Consider the following 21520-nt stretch of genomic DNA (forward strand, 5'->3'; position numbering starts at 1 on the left):
CCCTCTTTTAGTAAGTTATTTTGATTCTTGATGGGGTTTAATAGTTGTCATTAGTTCTATGTATTCCTTGTTAAGTTTATACTAAGGAATTTGATGTTTTTCAGAGATGCCATGACTGAAATAATTTTTACAATAGTATTTTCTAAATGGTTTATTTGTGTAGACAAGAAAATAATTTTTAAAAAATATTTATTGTGTAGTATGCTAATTCACTTATTCTACTGTTCTAATCATTTTTAGTTGATTTCCATTGGTTTTCATGACAGACATTAATTTGATCTGTGAATGATAGTTTTGCCACATATTTTCCAAAAATTATAACTCTTATCTTCCTATCTAACTGATATGCTAGCACTTTCTGGGTTTTTGCCTTGTTTCTACATTTGTAGGAAAATTTTCTAGTGATTTAGTGATTCACCATTAAGTTTGATCCTACTTGTTACTTTTTATTCATAAATTTGTTTACATATAAGACATACTGTGGTTGTAGACATAGATATATATGTAAACACTGTAATTGGATAATTATTTTCTTACTAATTTTTCCTTTATAGTTCAGGAATGAATGTTGAAGTTTATAAAACACTTCTTTATCTAAAAGTATTGTTTCAAACTACTTAACCTTAATTAAAATATGGTGTTCATGGATAAAGCGTACCCCTGAGAACCCCAAGTTGAAAAGTAGAGCTCAGTAATACACCTTTTATTATTCAGCTGAATTCAGTGTCTACTAAACTATCCACATTTAAAACATACTCATTTCCGATCTCTTTTGCTACCTATTTAATTTCACTTTAACAGGTGCACTGAGTTTGAATGTGAAAGAGGGATAGTTCATTTATCATTACAAGATATTTTTCTGAAAGTTATTTCTCTTCCCATTCCTCAATATTTATCTCAAAATCATTTAAAATGGCATTTTTTATTATAGGCATCCTGTACCTTGATTCTGCCTCATTCCTATGAGAAACACAAAAACAATACAGGCATACTTGGAGGACCTTCTGTTTGCCTCAAATAAGAAAATCCCTTCATAAATTAAAGTTTGCTAAATTATGAAAGATACATTAACATTCAAAGGTTAAAAGTAGAAAATGTATACATGAAGAAAAACATTCCAGCACCTTGCATTGAACATAACTTTGTTTTGTATGTTGCACCTAAAGGCCTGATATTGAATGAAACTTCTGTTAGCTTTGTTTTGAATAGAGGATGATATCCTAAACATTAGTGATGCAGACACTGATTCAAACTGAACTGCTTTCTTCTTAGCTGTTGACCTCTGTTTCTTTCATTTGAATTTAAAATAGAGCCTTTGAGTGTGAAATTTATACTGTGTTGTCTCACAGTCTGTGTCACACATTGTCTTTATCTCATTATACTTGTCAAACATTGAAATTGTCATGGCAACTCTGGGAAACTATTACTATTATTATCCCCATTATCCCCATTTCACAGCCAGGAAATCTAAAATACAGAGAGATGAAATAACTTGACCAAGAACATATGTTGCTAAGAGGGTCAACCCTCAGGTTTATACCCAGGTCTGATTGATTCCAAATCCAGCATCCTTTCCATTACATTTGCTGCTCTATTTGTGTCCCTTCACCTATTTAGATCCTAACTCACCTTCTCTTCCTCCCTTCTTTTGCCCCTTGCATGCAGGCCCGTGACCAAGGTGTAGACTAAGAAGTGGAGTCATGCTTCACACGGCCATATCATGCTGGCAGCCATTCCTGGGTCTGGCTGTGGTGTTAATCTTCATGGGATCCACCATTGGCTGCCCTGCTCGCTGTGAGTGCTCTGCCCAGAACAAATCTGTTAGCTGTCACAGAAGGCGATTGATCGCCATCCCAGAAGGCATTCCCATCGAAACCAAAATCTTGGACCTCAGTAAAAACAGGCTAAAAAGTGTCAACCCTGAAGAATTCATATCATATCCTCTGCTGGAAGAGATAGACTTGAGTGACAACATCATTGCCAATGTGGAACCAGGAGCATTCAACAATCTCTTTAACCTGCGTTCCCTCCGCCTAAAAGGCAATCGTCTAAAGTTGGTCCCTTTGGGGGTATTCACAGGGCTGTCCAATCTCACTAAGCTTGACATTAGTGAGAATAAAATTGTCATTTTACTAGACTACATGTTCCAGGATCTGCATAACCTGAAGTCTCTAGAAGTGGGGGACAATGATTTGGTTTATATATCACATAGGGCATTCAGTGGGCTACTTAGCCTGGAGCAGCTCACCCTGGAGAAATGCAACTTAACAGCAGTACCAACAGAAGCCCTCTCCCACCTCCGCAGCCTCATCAGCTTGCATCTGAAGCATCTCAATATCAACAATATGCCTGTGTATGCCTTTAAAAGATTGTTCCACCTGAAACACCTGGAGATTGACTATTGGCCTTTACTGGATATGATGCCTGCCAATAGCCTCTACGGTCTCAACCTCACGTCCCTTTCAATCACCAACACCAATCTGTCTACTGTACCCTTCCTTGCCTTTAAACATCTGGTATACCTGACTCACCTTAACCTCTCCTACAATCCCATCAGCACTATTGAAGCAGGCATGTTCTCTGACTTGATCCGCCTTCAGGAGCTTCATATAGTAGGGGCCCAGCTTCGCACCATTGAGCCTCACTCCTTCCAAGGGCTCCGCTTCCTACGCGTCCTTAATGTGTCTCAGAACCTGCTGGAAACTTTGGAAGAGAATGTCTTCTCCTCCCCTAGGGCTCTGGAAGTCCTGAGCATTAACAACAACCCTCTGGCCTGTGACTGCCGCCTTCTCTGGATCTTGCAGCGACAACCCACCCTGCAGTTTGGTGGCCAGCAACCTATGTGTGCTGGCCCAGACACCATCCGTGAGAGGTCATTCAAGGATTTCCATAGCACTGCCCTTTCTTTTTACTTTACCTGCAAAAAACCCAAAATCCGTGAAAAGAAGTTGCAGCATCTGCTAGTAGATGAAGGGCAGACGGTCCAGCTAGAATGCAGTGCCGATGGAGACCCGCAGCCTGTGATTTCCTGGGTGACACCCCGAAGGCGTTTCATCACCACCAAGTCCAATGGAAGAGCCACCGTGTTGGGTGATGGCACCTTGGAAATCCGCTTTGCCCAGGATCAAGACAGTGGGATGTATGTTTGTATTGCTAGCAACGCTGCTGGGAATGACACCTTCACAGCCTCCTTAACTGTGAAAGGATTCGCTTCAGATCGCTTTCTTTATGCGAACAGGACCCCTATGTACATGACCGACTCCAATGACACCATTTCCAATGGCACCAATGCCAATACTTTTTCCTTGGACCTTAAAACAATACTGGTGTCTACAGCTATGGGCTGCTTCACATTCCTGGGAGTGGTTTTATTTTGTTTTCTTCTCCTTTTTGTGTGGAGCCGAGGGAAAGGCAAGCACAAAAACAGCATTGACCTTGAGTATGTGCCCAGGAAAAACAATGGTGCTGCTGTGGAAGGGGAGGTAGCTGGACCCAGGAGGTTCAACATGAAAATGATTTGAAGGCCCGCCCCTCACACTACTGTCTCTATCAATGTTGGTCATCAGTAAGACAGTATGGCACAGTAAATTACTAGATTAAGAGGCAGCCGTGTGCAGCTGCCCCTGTATCAAAAGCAGGGTCTATGGAAGCAGGAGGACTTCCAATGGAGACTCTCCATCGAAAGGCAGGCAGGCATGTTGTCAGAGTCCTTCACACAGTGGGATACTAAGTGTTTGCATTGCAAATATTGGCATTCTGGGGATCTCAGTAATGAACCTGAATCTTTGGCTCACACTCATGGACAATTATTCAGCATTTTCTACCACTGCAAAAACAAAAGAAAAAAATAAAAAAGAACAACCTACAGTGTAGGATTTACATATTTAAAAGACACATTTGTCTAAAACATACTCTACAGAAAAATTTGTATCTAATGATTATCATTTGTTAAAGCCTTGCATCATACCATATTGTTGGTTCAGTACCACAAAGAGATCAATATATTCTTTTCTTCCTTTTTTGAAACATATATGCTGTACATGTTTTTAAAGCAATATGAATGAGAGGTTGTGCTTTTAGTTACCACTATAGATCCAAGTGTGATTTCACCTTCCGTTACCTACAGATGACCCTGAGACTAGATCCCTGGAGTTATGGGCGGAGATATTTTGAGAGATGTGTTTGTCTGATGTAGGATGCCAAGAAACAGGACCCACGGCAAAACTGCTCAACTCTGTTAACTTCTGTTACTATAAATAAAGGCATGTGCCTAGTTTTGATACAGAATGGAATATTTTTTATACTTGTGATAATATCACACTGGACCAGTTTACTGTAACAAAGCCCTTGGTTTCTCCAGAAGGTGGTGCACCACTAGATGTACCTGTAAAATGCAAGGTAGGTGTTAATAATGAAAATGATTCATTTAATCACTCCTTGATTTTACTTTCCACAGTCACTACTAGCGGGTTAATAGAAAATGGAAGAAGAGGTAATGGTTACAAATAACCATAAGATAACATTCACCAGTAGCTAAGATCAAGAATTCAGATATTCAAAAGCTCTCTGAATAAGAAAGAGTTCTTCTCAGATGCCAACACAAACCAGGGTGATAAATACATAACATGTTAATGCAAACAAGGATTTGTTTAAAACATGATAGCTGCCTACGTGCTAGATTGCTGCTAGTCAAGGGAACATCTAGCTACTGCCACTCTGATGTTCTCTACTTGAATACTGTACACACAGTATTACCTTGCATAGACAACTTCAGGGTTTCTTCCTGCTTCCTTCCCAATTAGATTTTGGTTTTTACTTTGAAAATTATCGTGTGTAATAAAGAGAAATTTGTCTTGTTTTCTAAGAACTGAGAAAAAACAAGATGGATTAAAAATCATTTAGTGATTTCTTTTTTCTCTCCACTGAGGAAAAAGCAAGATTATAACCCTATAAATATGTTAAGTTGTGCTGAATTTTTTTCCTCTCTCTGACCCAAGGATACTTGTCCAATTCAGTTTGTATTAATGTCTGTTACTCAAAGTTAAACATTCCAGTTTATAAAAACTGATGTCATTCCATGACCACCAGTGATCTGATTCAGAGGGGAGGCATAGTTTCATTTGGCTAAATGTTCAGTGAATGACTTTCAAAGCATATGGTTATGTGATCTGAGAAAGCATTGAATGTGGACTGTGTTCATGAAATGTCACATTTAATCAGCATAGAACTGATAGGAAATAATCTATACTTTTCCCATTTCAAGAGGGATCTGAAAATAGGTTACGTTTTGAATAACGTGTAAGCTGGAGTAGAAAGTATCTGGGGTTTGCTTCTTGACATTGGATTGGCGGGTTGACATTCAAAAGACTGGCTCTTTTTAGTTTGAAATTTGAAAATTTGAAATTTTGAGGAACTTTAATAAAATTAAATTGATCCCAATAAAAGTAGGACAAGCCCAGAAATTGTTTTGCCAGTCAGATAGCAACAGAGTTAAACCAATTTCTCCCCTAATAAAGGGTGGAAAATATGAAAGATTGAAGAATTGCCTGCTCAAGTCATTTTTCATTTGACTTTTCTGATTATTACGGATCTTTTAGAATTCTATTTTCCATTTGTGCCAATTACCTTATATCAAACAATGCAAATCAAGCTCTGCTGCAAACTCTATCACAAATCCAACTTGTGTGCAAATGGAATGGGGTCTTTCAAATTTGAAAATGAACAAAGTTAGAGATTTCCAAAAAACTTCCAAAAGTTAATAGAAACTATCTTTATGTGGCAGCATTGTGTGAAGCAGTATTCAACTAATTGTCAAAAAAGAGGGAGAAACATTGAGCAATTAACAAGAGGGTTTTGTGATTTTGACTGCTCTTTTGTCAAAATAAAAGTTGGCCAAAAACAGCTGAGTGAAATGAAATTGTATTAAAATGTACCCATCCATGAAAAATATTTAGTTAAAAGATTTCGTTATTATTCATTTTATTGGAAGAAAAGAGAATGAATTTTCTTAGAGGTCCCATACTCTGATCCGTGGAACAATAGTTATTTCAGATATTTCTAATCATTCTTCCTAAAAAAAAAAAAAAAGAGTCCTGTTGACCCCAGTATATTGGGGAGATGCATTCTGTAACCACCTTTAGAGATTCAAAATCTATATAAGCCTAATAAATTCTCTGGAAAGTCCTGTAAATAAGAATCCTGTTTAATATTGTTTATCTTCGGGCTTCACTAATTTGTATGAGCAGAAAGCACTTCTTTTCATGCTATAAATTTTCAAAAACTAGAGCTCCATAGAACCCAGATTGGTCAACTTTAGACTAGAGTAGTACTCTTCTGAAGTATTCCCAAATCTAATATTTCTAATAAGAGTAAAATTACTGTTTGGCCTCCGATAGATTATCAAAAAAATTGCCTGTGTCAGTGTTTAGATCATAAAAGTATATTGACCAGATATTTTCAGGGGAATTGGCACCTTTTTGCCTGAAGCATCCATCATAGTAATGGATTAATAGGTAATTGAATAGACATTTAATTTTCTGCACTCCCACTATCTGAGCAGATCTTGGGTTCCTTTTTGTGCCTGCAAAGTTCTGGTATCCATTGATTGAAACGCTGGTGCTTTAGTACTCAGTTTCACAAAAGGATTCATGAATTTTCCCTCATGGCTTCTGATTACTCTGTTATATCAACTAGACCATGGTAGAGCATAAAAGCTCATACCAGCATAGGGGCCAACTTACTTGCTTAAATATAACATCTCTGAGTCATTTTCTTCCCAGAGGCTTTGTTTCAAAGTATCCCAGAAAGAAATACTGTTGTTTGGCTCAGCATTTCATCCCAGTGGTTTTCATTCCACTCTGGTTTTGCTCAACTTTCTGAGAAATTTTGCTTGTTACTGACAACTCCCTATTAGGAAAAACACATTCAGAAGTTGCCCTACAGTATTTAGGATGGATTCTTTTCTTCATTATTCTGTCAGACATTCTGTGTTCCTCAGTTCTTACAGGAGTTTAGAAGTTGCAATCTTCTGTGACCCTTTAAAAAAGGATTATTTAAATGTCACTTGCATCGAGGCCTGACTTTTATCACTTTACTCTGGTACAAACACATGTATTTTTATATCAGAGGAACAAAAGAGAGAATGCGATCTTGGAGAAATAAAAGAGTAGAGTCCCATGTACATTAACTTCTACTTCCAGGGTCTCTCTTCATCTTTGTGTCAAGACATTTGTCTTAACTTCAGGGGATGTGCTCAGAAGCCATTCAGCACTGAATATGTCTTGAGGCTTTCTAGGAAAGAAAATAATTACATAATTTTCAGCTTAGAAGTCTAAGACCAAACATAAAGCTATATGAAGAATTTAAGGAAGGTTAGAGGGAGACACTTGGATACATTTTAATCCTGTTTTCTTTCTTGCCAATTTTTATATTATCTCCTACATGAAGAAGAATCAGAGATTATGTTCTTCCTTGACTTTCACTGGTATCCTTTTTATACCTTTATTTCTATGACCCAGTCACCTATAGCTCACATGAGCTATCCCAAATGGATTTTGTGGCATCTGAATCTAGTAACAAAACCTTTGGAACCAAAGGCATTCATTCTACTCAGCACTTAGGTAAAGATTTATTATCTCTTACTATAATTAACATTCCCTATTGGTTAGACTCATACATCATGTGCCTGGTAATTTCCACTGATTTTCCGCCATTGGCTTTGGGAGCTCCTTTCAGTTCCTTTCAGCTAAAACCCTTGATGTTTTTCTGATTGAGGAGTTTGGGAATTCTGCCTTTGGGTGTAGAAAGCCTTGAGGAATGAAATATTATTTGATTTGTTGATTTTTGAATTTCTATTTTGGTTAGGCAACAGAGGGTGTTTTCTGGTACTTTGGCAAACACTTGACATGAATCTCTCAGTGATGCTCCCCTTTTCGCCTTCAAAAGCCATTCCCAAAAGAGCCTTCTCATTTACACTCCAGCTGGGAAAGGACAGCTTTACAACATAGGTCTACAAGATGAAATGATAGCTGATTGCTGTGATCTTTAGCTCAATTAACCTAATAAACATTGGGTTCAGGGGCCATATGGCTAGGCTTGCAAGGTTTAGCCAAGTAAACAAGGTTTTAAATCAACAATTAATGACAGGTTTTCGACTCTGAAGTTGGTTTGTCTGTTTGGAGAACAGTTAAGTGTAACTGCATGTTTTCTCAAAAAAATGGTAGAGACTAGAACTTCCTTATCTTGTGTGAGATTTTTAACAAATGGCCTAGGATGAAATGTTTCCAACAACAACAAAATACATAATTAAGATGTTTGTAAAAGGCTTATTTTTCTAAAATAGGACTGGGGCTGATGTTACTCTTTCTAAATTTGGGAGTTTGATCAGGACGAGCTTGCATGCGTCCCAGACTGCCTTTCTCGAGTTTACCAAGGTCTTTTAATACCTCTTCTCCCTCCCTGACCCCCTTCTCCATGGAGAACATCCTGAATAGGAAGGAGAAAAAGCAGGAACTAAAGTCCCCTGAGACAGCCCACAGAAGGAGAAAAGCTTTGGTATTGCCCCACATACTTGCCTCCTTTCCTGATGCAGCAATTGAAATGATCCTTCACTCTCCTGCTCTGCCTACTCACCACTGTCACTTCTCAGCTGCTGCCATCCTCATCAATGAATGTTCTCTCCAGGGATAAGTCTTTCATTGGTAACTGAGATTCTTGGGTAATTGTTAAACTGGAAATTGCTTTAAAAAAAAAAAAAACCCTCCAGCTATCTCACATAACACTTTAAAAGTTAAGACTTACCATTCACATAATCACAAGCTGACAGCAATGTGCAGGTTGAGCGATTCTGATTTTTTTCCTCTCCCTTCCAGAAGCAGGTGGGTTGATATAATGCCAACCTTAAATAGAAAGCTTTATTTATAGCCTTAGCAGAATGAGAAAAGAGCTGGCATAATCAAGAGAGTACTTCACGTTTTAAAGAAGACTTTACTTTTAATATGCAAAATAGTCATTAGAAGACAACAAAAAAATGCAAATTTGTTTTACTAAATTGCTTAATTAATTCCAATAAAGTTCAAAAGATAACTGTCCATACTGATGATGGGTCAAAGACTTTATGCCTGTTCCAAAAGGCCAAAAAAAAAAAAAGAAATTTGGTTGCCATGTTAACTTCCTTTATTTTGTTGCACACCTCCTATTCTAAATTGCTTTAATATCTTTACACTGCAATATATTCAGTAAAATCAACAATACAATATAATCAAATAATTAAACAGGAGATTAATTCAGACTTGCAAAAAAAATTTTTCATTCTTTACAATGTATGTCCAACAGCAAACTGATTTATATACGTATCTGTGTGATAAGAGATTGGAATTGAATCATGAACAAACTTTGTATAGAGGCTATTTGGAAGAAAACATAGTCTTTTTCTCCACAGTTATAAAATCAGGTATACCATAAACACCTGAGTTGCTTCATACACAAGACAGTTGTCTTCAGGTTTTTCCCTTATGGTATAGAATGCCCCAAATCATAATTTCTATTCTTTATATATACATATATAAATATGTGGGGAAGGGTGGTTTGATTTTTTTTGTGTTTAAATTATAACTGTTTTAAAAGTTGATAAGCTTGAGCAGGAGAAAAAAATGTGTATCTGTGTTTTCCTTTAATGTCTTTTATCAAAATGCTATTTTAAGAATATCCCATGATTGAAAGTTAATAACAACCTAGCAAAACTTTTCCTAAAAAATGCCTGAAAGTTTTTGTTTTCAAAAAATTGATGCTAATCACAAAAGTATCTTGATTTAGGTTTGCATCTCATTAGCTATTATTATTGGTTAATTGTTGTGGGCATGTTTTTTAACATGTAAAAACAAATTAACTTATTAACATGTAACATAAGTTAGGAAAACATGTTTTCTTTGCTGATGAAAGGGCTTAAGCATCTGCCATCTCAGTTAAATTCATTGAAGTATTAATAAGAAATGAAATGCAATACAAGACAACTGGAGTCATATAAAAATACTTTCTTATTGGCAGAAGTAGGTTATATGAGTCTCACAGGGAACATGAGATACCACTGTATTAATTAGTAATCCCCAATACTGTCAGAGATGAAGCAGGTCCAGTGGAATCTCATTCAAATGCTAAAGTGAGTGGAGACAACTCAGAGAGGATTCAAAAGACAGGGTATCCAGCTACAGAAAGTTACAAAGGGGTCATAGTTCAACCTGCTGGGCATCCAAATTTATGTAATATCAACCATACTCTACAGATATTCTACTTTAGTAGAGCTAAATCCTGTATCACTTGCAAAAGTCTCCAAATTCGTGTGAATTAATTACATAAGCAAGTAATGGGCATAACTTAAGGCTTAAAATCTATTTGAGCAAGAACTGAAGGGTTCAGCAAGACAAACATACAACACCACCATCAAGTTTTTCTTTCTGAATTAGCCTTCACTCAGCCAAACGATTCAAAACATTGTGTCAAGTAGGAAGGCACAAAAAAATTAAAAAGAGAAACATCTTTAGTCTTCAAGCAAATTGAAAAAAGGGAAAGGGAAAATTGTCTAGTGTTAAAGAGGAAATGAATTGAAAATTGTTAAACTCCTCTTGGGCTGCGGGTGAAGGTGCCCTCTCTTTACCTCCGTACTTGAGGGAATGGGCTTTAGGGAGATGTGTTCAGGCAGGCGTCATATCTAGGGTATCATCTTCACTCTCCTTGTGGCTCATTAGATGGTTTCCAGTGAAGAAGGAGGAGGTGGAGAAGGAAGCAGAAAGCTGACAGTCATGGTACCTGGAAATCACTTTCTTAGATAACAAGAAAGCCTGGGATTCACCTCCAGGAAGCAACAAACACACAAATACTGAGACTGTTAGCAAGAAATCAGAAAAGGTCCCTTTGCTGTTGTTGTTGTTGTTGTTGTTGTTTTTCCTTTGAGATGGAGTCTCACTCTGTCGACAGGCTGGAATGTAGTGGCACGATCTCGGCTCACTGCAAACCTCCCCATCCCAGGTTCAAGCCATTATCCTGCCTTAGCCTCCTGAGTAGCTGGGATTACAGGTGCCCGCCACCACGCCCGGCTAATTTTTGTATTTTTTTAGTGGAGACGGGGTTTCACCATGTTGGCCAGGACGGTCTCGATCTCCTGACCTCGTGATCTGTCCACCTCGGCTTCCCGAGAGTGCTGGGATTACAGACATGAATCACTGCGCCTGGCTTGCTATTCTTTAATTGCAAAATGAAAAGCTTGCCCCTAGAGAGAGAATTTCTTCTTGAAAATTTTCTGTTAATGCCAGAGCTGTTCTGGTCAGAGTTGCATGTCTGACAGTGGACTTTTATTTTATGCTACTAAACCAGTAAGACTAAAACAAGAGCCATCTCCCATAAACATAGTTTTGAATGTGTTGGGTAGACATCTCGCCAATCAATATTAGGAGTTAGCTTGTCCAGTAAACTCACCAATCAGAGGGATAAGATGGTCCCAATACTTCAGGACTTGTACTTAAACAATGGGAAGAAGATAATATAATGAAGTGAAAGCTAAACATACTTTTAACTCAGTGGCCTGGCTTCTGGCTCTGCACTTTAAAGACTTTCTGGTCATGTATTACTTCATAAATTTAGAAGTTCATCATAGTTTTGTGTTTGTTTGGTTTCTTCTTTCATTTTTCTCAGTCATGAGCATACTGCCCTTGCTAGATGGCTGTTAATGTTTTTGTGTTGTTTGATACAGTCGAAATAAAAATTAGGAGTTTATACCTACTCCCTTTAAGGCAGATAAGCTTATTGTACAACCCTATATTCTTTTCTTAATTACTTCATTATCAGACCTAAAACACAGTACATGAAGATTAATGTAGAATAAAGCCAAGTTAAGGAGAAAGTTGAGAAACCTGAGAGGAAGTTTACCTACTATTTCTGCCACGGATAGGTGGAAAATCTGAAAACACTGGCTTCTAGGGCTCGTCACACTGGTGCCTTTCATCAACTTTTATAAACAAATGCAAAAATCATGACCCTCTATCACAAAAAATGGATTAGGAAGGAGATCCCTTATTATAGCTATGCAGGCATTGTTTTATTCCATAACACTGTCGTTGGTAAATCAGGACATGTCAAACTCTCAAAATAGTATATGTGTATTAATGGCAGAATGACACGTATATACATATATATTACTAAGAACCATCTGGAGAAAAGATAAGGGAAAAGATAAGGCAGATGGAAAATATGTGGATTCTCACTATTCTGTTTGTCTGCTAATAAAGAAAACTAAGAACTGACCTGAATCACTACAGAGTCAGGGTCTCAGAGATGAAAATCCAAGGAGAGTCTCTACAAAAAGAACAGACTGCTAGAGAGCATACCTCTTTGATTGAAATACCTAAATCTTTTATGTGATTGTAAAAGTTATATCTATAGTGAATAATTTTGTATTGTCACATTGGGAGATAAATTTTTTTACCAGATCCCCATCTAAGGCAGAAGTAACATTTATGTGAACCCTTTTCTAACTACAACATCACTATTCATATTATTTCCAAGCACAAGAGATAAAGTATGCTAGTACCATAGCACAGAGGCAATTCACTACATCTAGTCTATTCCTTTAGCCATGGGCTATTAGCTGGATGTACAAAAGACTAATAGGTTACATCCATTCTATACATGCAGGGCTCTCACAAAAGTTAAACAAACACTTCTTCAAACCCGCGCACACAAATCCATACTGTGGCATCCAGAGTTTCTTTAAGCCTCACACTGTATCAGTACAAACATCCTACAGGGAATTAATTCACTGAGCACAGAACAAATGTGTAATGCAAAGAGATTACCAAGTCAGCTCCACCACCTTGATTTATATAAGCTCTTCTATTTTAGCAACACCTGGAGAATCCAGTGGTCTGTGCTTCAGTGGTCTCAAGAGCTCTTCATGGCACTGCTGTAAGAAAGTTGCTGGCTTTAATGCAGAGCTGGTTTCAATACAGGACAGCTGTTTTCTGCTGTGAGTCTTCTGGGGAAAAAAAAAAGGGGTTCACAGAAACTGAAAGTAACTGAAAAATGTATCCTGGCTGGTGAGTCTAGGGAAGAGTAGTTCATTGTTCTGGTGGTTGAATATATTTTCAAAAGAACATTTAATAAGAATTGGAGAACACAAGCATTTCAAATAAATGGCAATGATCATATAAGCATATATAAGAGAATTTATTTGTAGAGGCAAATGGATGTTTATGCATATCACACTTCCTCTAATATTGATCTTAAGTTGGTTTCCAAATTGATAAGTAAATACACTGTATATTGAAAATGATTTTAAATGTCTATTTATATCTTTTAAATATCGCCAATAATTAGCTTAAATACATGCCCTCAGAATATTCAGGAATCTACTCAGTTCTTTCCTTCTCATCCTTGATTAGAAGTTAAAAATCATATTTCTCTAGCTTTGTTTTAAAAGATACAGAAAATTTAATTTTCCACTTATCCAAGCACAATCTCCTTTCATTCATTTACTCATTTAATTATGCAACATCTACTGAGTATCCACTATCATAGTAATCAAGCTGCCCATCACTGAAGTCATTATCAAACTGTTGTTCAAACATTAATCCTGTGTTTCTCCACATTAACTCCTTTGGCTTCCATATTGATTGCAACTTGTGTCTCATTCTATCATCTAAATCATGTGGTTTAGAGATAGGCCTTAGTGTCCACCTGGCCAGGCACAAGTCTGGCGTTAAGGACCTACCTGCTTTTAATGATCCACTCTCAGGGAGTCAGAACAGTTAAGTACTAAAAAGACAAGGATCTGGAGTGAGAGTCCCTAGGGCTGTGTCACTGGATTCATGTTTCTTTATGGGCAAGCTACTTAACATCTCTGCATCCCCATCTCTCAAATTAACCATAACACTACCTACCTCACAAGGGTGCTGTGAGGCTTACCATGAAAAGCATGAGGAAATGGTATATAGAATTGGGGACCTAGTAGAAAGGTGCTACAGGATTAGAGTAACTACATGTCATTGAGTATGAACCCTGCTTTCCCTGGGAGCCCCAGGTTTGCCAGAATATGTCTAATCTCTTTATGGCTAGAATCTAAAATGGTGTTGGCCATCGATTGGCTTGGGTTATCTTTAATGTCATTGACTTTTACAAAATTCATAACAACACCTCTTTCTCAGAGACGCTGGATTGGAAAAATTATTAATTTTAACAAAGGAGAACAAAAATGATTCACTTCCAGGTGCTGGGTGTGGGGGAACAGTTATTTATTTCAATATGAAACAAGAGTTTGAATGGATATCTTCAAGGGGATGCATTTTATTGGAGACATTTATGCCTGGGGCTTTCTGTTTTCAGTCTGACTCCCCAGCTTTCTGTATCATTGTTTTAACATACATCCCCTTTTCTCCTTTATTGGAAGAGAAGCTATAATTCTCATTTCATGATAATTCTTTTCAGTCTGTTTTGCTCAAAGGACAAATTCTTTTCAACAACTATTGTAATTATTTTCTTAGAGGGCCATTTTTAATTGCCATATTGTTTAGCTAAGCCCTATTGTCTTGGTGTCCTTCAAAACTGTCAGTTGCTTTAAAATATAGGGGTGGGAGGGGGAGCTGATAAGCACATTGTTGTAATTGATTTGTATGTTTGAATTGTCTTATCAGAAAACAAGGTTATGAATTTCATCTGTTGAGACACAAAAATAAAATACTTTCTTAAAAAATTGTATTTTGTTGAATGTTCTAAAACAGCATTTATGCCTCTCATCTTTTGAATATTTCATTAATAGTGTTGCATTATTAATCATATAATAGAAGCCTACATCTATTATTATAGCTCAGTCCTTTACTACACAAACTTGGGAAACAGTAAAATAAAGTTATTCAACATGTAGAATTGAAGCAAATCATGAAGAGCCCATTCTAAGGGGTCTGAATGTAAGGCTGACCATGGAATGGCATTGAGACAGATAGATGGCTGTGAAAAATAGGACCTCCAAGGCCTACTCTTCCAATGGAAAATATCACCATAAGTGACGGGAAATGGCCAGAAGATATTATTTCTGTCAGTCAAGAAACTAAGAAATGAGATGAAAATAACTGAGCTTCATTTTTTTAAGTGCTCTGGTTCAAGATTTTGTCATATTAATTTAGAAAAACTTTAAAATATTGTTGGTATCTTAGTCAGTTCTGGCTGCCACAGTAAAATACCACAGACTTGGTGGCTTAAACAACAGAAGTTTTTCAGCCTTCTGGAGGCTGGAAAACCTAAGGTCAAGGTGCCAGCAGAAGAGTGAGTATCTAGTATCTAGTAAGGGCTCTCTGCTTGGGTTGTAGATGGACACCTTCTCTCTTTGTCCTCACAGGGTCTTTCTTCAGTGCATACAGAGGGAGAGAGAGAGTTTCATTTTTTATAAGGCCACCAGTTCTATTAAAATTAGCACCCTACTTTATGACTTCATTTAATCATAATTACCTGCTAAAAAAGCTATTTCGAAATACAATAACATTGGCGGTTAGGGCTTCAATGTATGGATCTGAGGGTGACACAATTCAGTTCATAGCCATTGGTTTCTGCACATTGATCAAAATGCTACGTCATAATGAGCAGGAAGGATGTTATAATGAAGGCAAGTTAAAGTCAATATAAACAAGCAAATATGGAACAGAAAAGGGTTTCAACTAGTAAATATTCTTCTCTTTATTGTACTTATTTTATTACTCCTTGACACTTCAAGACTCTGACCAAGTTGTCGCTAATTTTCTGCAATGGCATATGACTTTTCATTCTATAACACTAAAGTCCTGATTTCTCACAACATATCCCCAGGGCTATGTTCCCACTTACATTCCTTTCTTTCTTTTCTCTTACTCAGTATCATTAGTCAACTAACTTCTTTCTGAAATACCTATCACTCATCTGATGCTCCTCCCAAACACATCAAGTTCTCCTTTGATTATGTCCCAACACATGCTAAAACAATCACTATACAAGGGAAAAAGAGTGGTGATATTCCCTTCATGGTCCAAATAGACTCACTATCCTGGACAGTTTGTGCCATTTTCAGTATGCAAATAGGCTCATCTATGTGAGTCAAGGGATGGGCTGTTTACTTGTTCTCCATGGTTATTTCAGTATGTAAACGTTAATCAAAGTGTTCAGGTCTAAATAAGCACTGTGGTGTTTACTGGTTTACTGAGGCTTTTTGCTTGTCCTGAAGAGTCCTGATGATTGAAATGTAGAGACCCAAACTGTCTGTTTGAAGAAGATAACTGCCTAAATTAAAAGTTGTTCAAGATGCATACAAGTTCCCCTGTAGCTATTTCTATTGGTTTTGCAGATAGCACAGAGCCAGGTGTCAGGCGCAGTGTGATAAGCCAGCATATGTCGAATTCACTCATGCTCCCTGAAGTTCCCGGAGAACAAAAATGCTGGGTTGGAAACAAGTTCACAGAGACTTATCCCCACACACTGGAATAAAAAATTCCAGAAACTGGGGAAAGGTCAGGGAGGAAGGGTTAGGGTCCTCATGTAAAACAACCTTACTTTGTCAGAGATTTATTTGTGTTTACTAAGCTAGACTCCCTCATATGAAACACTCTGCCTTTTGCCTTTTGTGAAGGTGAAAGGAGCTGAGGGTCCTGGCCTACCTTGGTGATGGGAATTCCTAAGGCTGGAATTTGAATTCCTAAACCTCTCAGGTCCTATTTGTATACATCATTAGTTAATGAAGCTTCTCAAACATTACTCTTTCAAAGGGACCGTAAAAAGACATGTGATCCTGAAATAATTAACAAGGGTGCCATTTTGATTTTCCTAATTATAAAAGTAATATGTGCTTACTCAATGAGAAAATTTGGAAAAAATAAGTCAGAAAAAATATTTTATACTCCTATCTTTCAAAGGCAATCACAGCCATTGTTATAATAGAATGCCTTTTGGTCTTTTCAAAGTAATAAAATGGGTTTTAAAATCAAGATTTAAAATGTTTCACTACCACACCACAACTCCTTCCTACCGCTGCTCTTTCTTTTTCTCCTCCCTCCTGCTTCTTCTATTCTTCCTTCCCTTTCCCGTTACTCCTTCTTTCCACTAAGCATTCCAATGCCTCTTGTAAAATGTCAACAAGAATAACTTCTGCTCCCAAAACAGAAATAACTTGCCTACTTTCTCATCCAGAACCTCAGATAAGGGTTCTGAGAAAATCCTCTACAGTGATCGTGATGTGAGTTGTATCCTTAAAAGTTCATTTTCTTTAACACAATTTACTCAGGCCAGTCTTTAGAGTTCTCTTTGAAATTTACAGATCCAAACAAGAGGCAATAATACCTACCAATTACTGGACACCTATGTATCTGGCACTTTACAAAAGCTGGCTTGTTCATCTTCCCCATAGCCCCAGACATTCACATTATCTTTTCTTTGTTACAGGATTTTCACCTCAAGCTGTCTAATTCCAAAATCCATCCTCTTTCCACTCTGCCATGCTGCCTCTCAACTCTGAAACTTTTCTAGGTAGAACAAAACCTTGCAATCATTTCACAGAGGGGCCTCTGATTATCGTGCCGTACACGTGCCATGCAGCTTCCAGAGCTCCCTTTGCTGTTAGTTGAGATTCATTTCCTTTTTGTGCTTTCCACTGACAGCAGTTGTGGATCTCTTATTCATTCCCCTGGTGTTCTCTGCAATAATATCCATCCAGGTGAACTCTCTTACTGCTAATGTGGGCCTAAGGAGGGATGCTCTGAAAATACAATTGTAATCTAGTATTAATTAAAAATTAAATTCTAATACAGTGCAATCTTTGGTTGCCTGCTTATAAAAGCCTATTGACTGTCTTAAAGGGCAAAGGGTCATTTTTCTTCCCCTGAAATTAACATCTTGTGATTGCACAGCTAACACAGGGAAAAAGATTCAGTCCTCATCACCTTCAAAAATCTTCTACTTTTATGTTAATAAAGTCCCTTTTTATTAGCTAGCTTGGAAAAATTGGTCATGTAATCCAAATACAACAGAGCGGTCTGCTTTTCTTCCGACATATTTTTCATGATTGGAATGAATTTTCCTGGAATTGAAGTAAAATATAAAACTAGATTGTCACCCGTAGGAAGAGAAAACCACATCTGCTTTTTTTTTTTTCTTAATAGGACATCATCTCTGTCCATTCTGCAGAACTTCAGTTTCCTACAGAAGGGAGGTGAATCTTGGAGTAACTGAAACAAAGGAGCATGTTTGCCCAATTAGAAAAGACTGGGTATTGAATAAGGCTGGGAATTTCTGTTAATTGGGGTAGGAGAGAGATAGAGACCACTCTCCCTCCAGAGGTTAATGGTGCAGATGGACACGGTGTGGCAACTCTGGCCCAAGCACCACAGCTGCCTTCCCCAGGAGGATAGAAACTCCCTTCCAACTACCAGGAGAGTAAAGATCATTAACAATGTCTGCCTGCTGGTGTTGAATAAAGCAACCCAAGCATGCCACTGGAAATTCATCTCATTCAGAGACAGATAAGCAGAACGGCATAGAGTAATTCCAACACAGAAAGCTTAATATATTATTTAGGCTTCCAATTAAACGCTTGCTTGTTAAGCAGAGACAAGGCCACTTGTCCTTGTGTGCTTTTGCAATCTCTACAGTGCAGCATGGATTATTGATGTTCCTTCTCATCTCTGTCATTTTACCATCACATGCTTTCATGTGTCAGCCTTATTACACACAAAGTACCTTTTCCAAATTCCTTATATTTTCACATGTCCGGTTGGTATACGGAAAAATCTAAAGAAAGGGGCCCATTCTTGGGTGCTTTCAGTGAGATTGGAAAGTGGGTTGACACCTGGCCTCCTTGTAAATCATTTGCTCAAGTATTTACTCAGTGCCTACTCTGTCAGCTAACACACTAGGCACTGAGGCTTCTGCACTAAACAAGACACCTGGAAAAGGAGGCAACAAGTCACTGCCTGTTCTTCAGCCCCTGCTCTATCTGGAAGCCATTCAGCAGACTGGCTTTTATTCAAGCCACTGCCACCTTTGTAAGGTGGAAAACAAGGTTGGTGTATCAGTTCTGCCATGGGAAGCTGGGCCAGGCACATAGCCCAGTTTGAAACAGCAAGGAAAAGACCTTAGGCACAAACACTTGGTCACAAGTTCAGCTTTACTACCAAGGAGCAGCTCTGCTGGGCAAAAAGTCTCTTTGGAGACTGTCCAAAATGAAAACTTTTAGGATTGGGCTGATACAGACACTTTCCATTTTAGAACTACCTTCTGGAAAATGAAGATAAAGTGATATGTAATGGATTCCTTCCTCTGTCTTATAAAACTACTTACAATGGTGGTAAACAGCTCTCAATGTCAATAACCCCTTGGCGGAAGAGGAGCCTAACACAGAACACTGCATATAATATGTGTTCAATAAATGTATGCTGGATTAATGGGTGCATGACCTAGAAAGACAGGGCACATGGTGACCAATCATATTCACAGACAAGGAGTAAGAGTTTATCTATATGTATCGCTTTAATAAATTGTTCACTTTTTGTGGAGTTTATTGGTATATATTTTTAATTTTTAATTATACAATATACGTTTACTTTAGAACCACTAGAAAAAACAGATTTAAGAAACAGAAAAATTAACATTTTTAATCATTCTAACATGAAGAGATAACATTGCTAACACTTAGATGGTTACATTAACATAAGTATATATTATTATTTATATGTATATATATGTATTTTTAGTGGGCTCATATTTTATTTTTGCTTAGCATTTTATTGTGAATCTCTTTCACAGAATTCCATTCTTTAATTATACTGTAATTTAACCAAAATACTACTATTGGATATTTTGGTTGTTTCAGATGTTTTATCTGATAATAACTTACTATGTACTGAATACCTTAGGAAATAAATCTTCATTCATGCTCCTAATTACTTCCTGAAGTTAAATTATTAGAAATAGAATTACTGGGTCAAAAAGTAATGCAATTTTTTGAGGCTTTTTAGTGATAGATTAACCTCCAGAGAGGCACCAATTTACAAATTGACCAGAAGGGTACAAGATGACTCTCTTCCCTAACCCCTCATGAACTATTCTAGATTTTGATCAAAGCAGCATCTATAATAAAGGTTGTCATTCTTTCCTTTTACATGAAGCACACTTTGATCCCACCTGACCCCAATTTATTGCCCTACGATGATACTGGACCATTTGTTTGCAAAGGTTTTTTTCAGTCATGTCATTTACTCTCAAGTTCTTGCATTAAAGAGGCATGTGCCTAACAGGTCTTTTCTAATTTATTAACTGGTAAAATAAAAATACCAGTACTCACTCAACTGCAGGCAAGAAGTTTCAGTTATTCATTTACTCAATAAGCATATATTGAGTATCTTCAATGCACCAGGCACTCTTCTAGACTCTAATACGAAAACATTGAACCAGATAGATAAAATCTCTAACCACGAAGAGCTTGTATTTTGATAGAAAAGAAAGAAAATTTGCAAATAGATATACTGGATAGATTAGGCTTTCTGTCGCCACCCAAATCTAATTTTGAATTTTAATCCCCATAATCCTCACATGTCAAAGGAGAGGCCAGGTGGAGGTAATTAGATCATGGGTGTGGTTTCCCCCATGCTGTTCTTCTAGTAGTGAGTGAGTTCTCATGATATCTGATGGTTTTATAAGGGGCTCTTCCCCATTCACTCTGCACTTCTTCCAGCCGTCTTGTGAAGAAGGTGCCTTGCTTCCCCTTCACCTTTTTGTAAGTTTCCTGAGGCCTCCCCAGCTATTCTGAACTGTGAGTCAACTGAACCTCCTTCCTTTATAAATTACCCAGTCTTGGACACCTCTTTATAGTGGTATGAAAACAGACTAATATGTATACAATATCAGGTAGCCATTAGTGCTACTTGTTGTTCTAGATAGGCTACTCAGAGACGCCCCCTCTGAGGAGACACCTGAACAGATACTGAGTGATCAAGCCATGCTTTCATCTGAAAGAAGGAAAAGCAATGTGCAGAGGTCCTGGAAAAGAAGTGAGCATGGCATGTTCATAGAACAGCAAGAATGCCAGTAGTAGTACTGGAGTAAAGTGGAAAGACAGTAAGCAACAAAATTGAAGAAGGGGTCAAATTAAGTAGGGTCTGGCAGGCTATTTAGCAGACTTTGAATTTTCTTCCAAGTGATGGGAGACATTGAAGGGCTTTCAACAGGAATGCAGTGTGGCCTAATTTACATTTTCCAAAGCTCCTTTGGGCTGTTACGAGACAAGCCTTTAGGCCAAGAGTGGATGTAGGAAGATGAGTTGGAAAACTCTTGTAAAAGTGTAGGCATCTAGTTATTTCAAGCCCTTCAATCCTGTTTTGGAAGGAGGCAAGAAATTAAAAGTGATATGAATACTCATGTTTAAAAGGAGAATCCCCTGGCTCAGGGACTAAAGGATGCCTGGTCATCTCCTTATCATCACTTCCACTATCTATCAAATTGGTTTCCATGTGTAGAGAAAGTC

At 37.6% G+C, this 21520-nt stretch overlaps 1 protein-coding gene across 3 annotated transcripts in view; it reads left to right on the plus strand.

Moving 5' to 3' along the window:
• Positions 1 to 14737, plus strand: part of LINGO2 (leucine rich repeat and Ig domain containing 2) — a 1258067-nt gene extending 1243330 nt beyond the window's left edge. For all 3 annotated transcript variants that reach the window (XM_025359407.1, XM_025359408.1, XM_025359406.1), the window contains one exon: positions 1666 to 14737. In XM_025359407.1, the coding sequence (XP_025215192.1) occupies positions 1701 to 3521 (1821 nt within the window). In that variant the 5' untranslated portion in view covers positions 1666 to 1700 and the 3' untranslated portion in view covers positions 3522 to 14737. The remainder of the gene's footprint in view (positions 1 to 1665) is intronic.
• The last annotated feature ends 6783 nt before the right edge of the window (positions 14738 to 21520 follow it).

This window comes from Theropithecus gelada, chromosome 15, assembly GCF_003255815.1.
Source record: "Theropithecus gelada isolate Dixy chromosome 15, Tgel_1.0, whole genome shotgun sequence".
Classification (NCBI taxonomy): domain Eukaryota; kingdom Metazoa; phylum Chordata; class Mammalia; order Primates; family Cercopithecidae; genus Theropithecus; species Theropithecus gelada.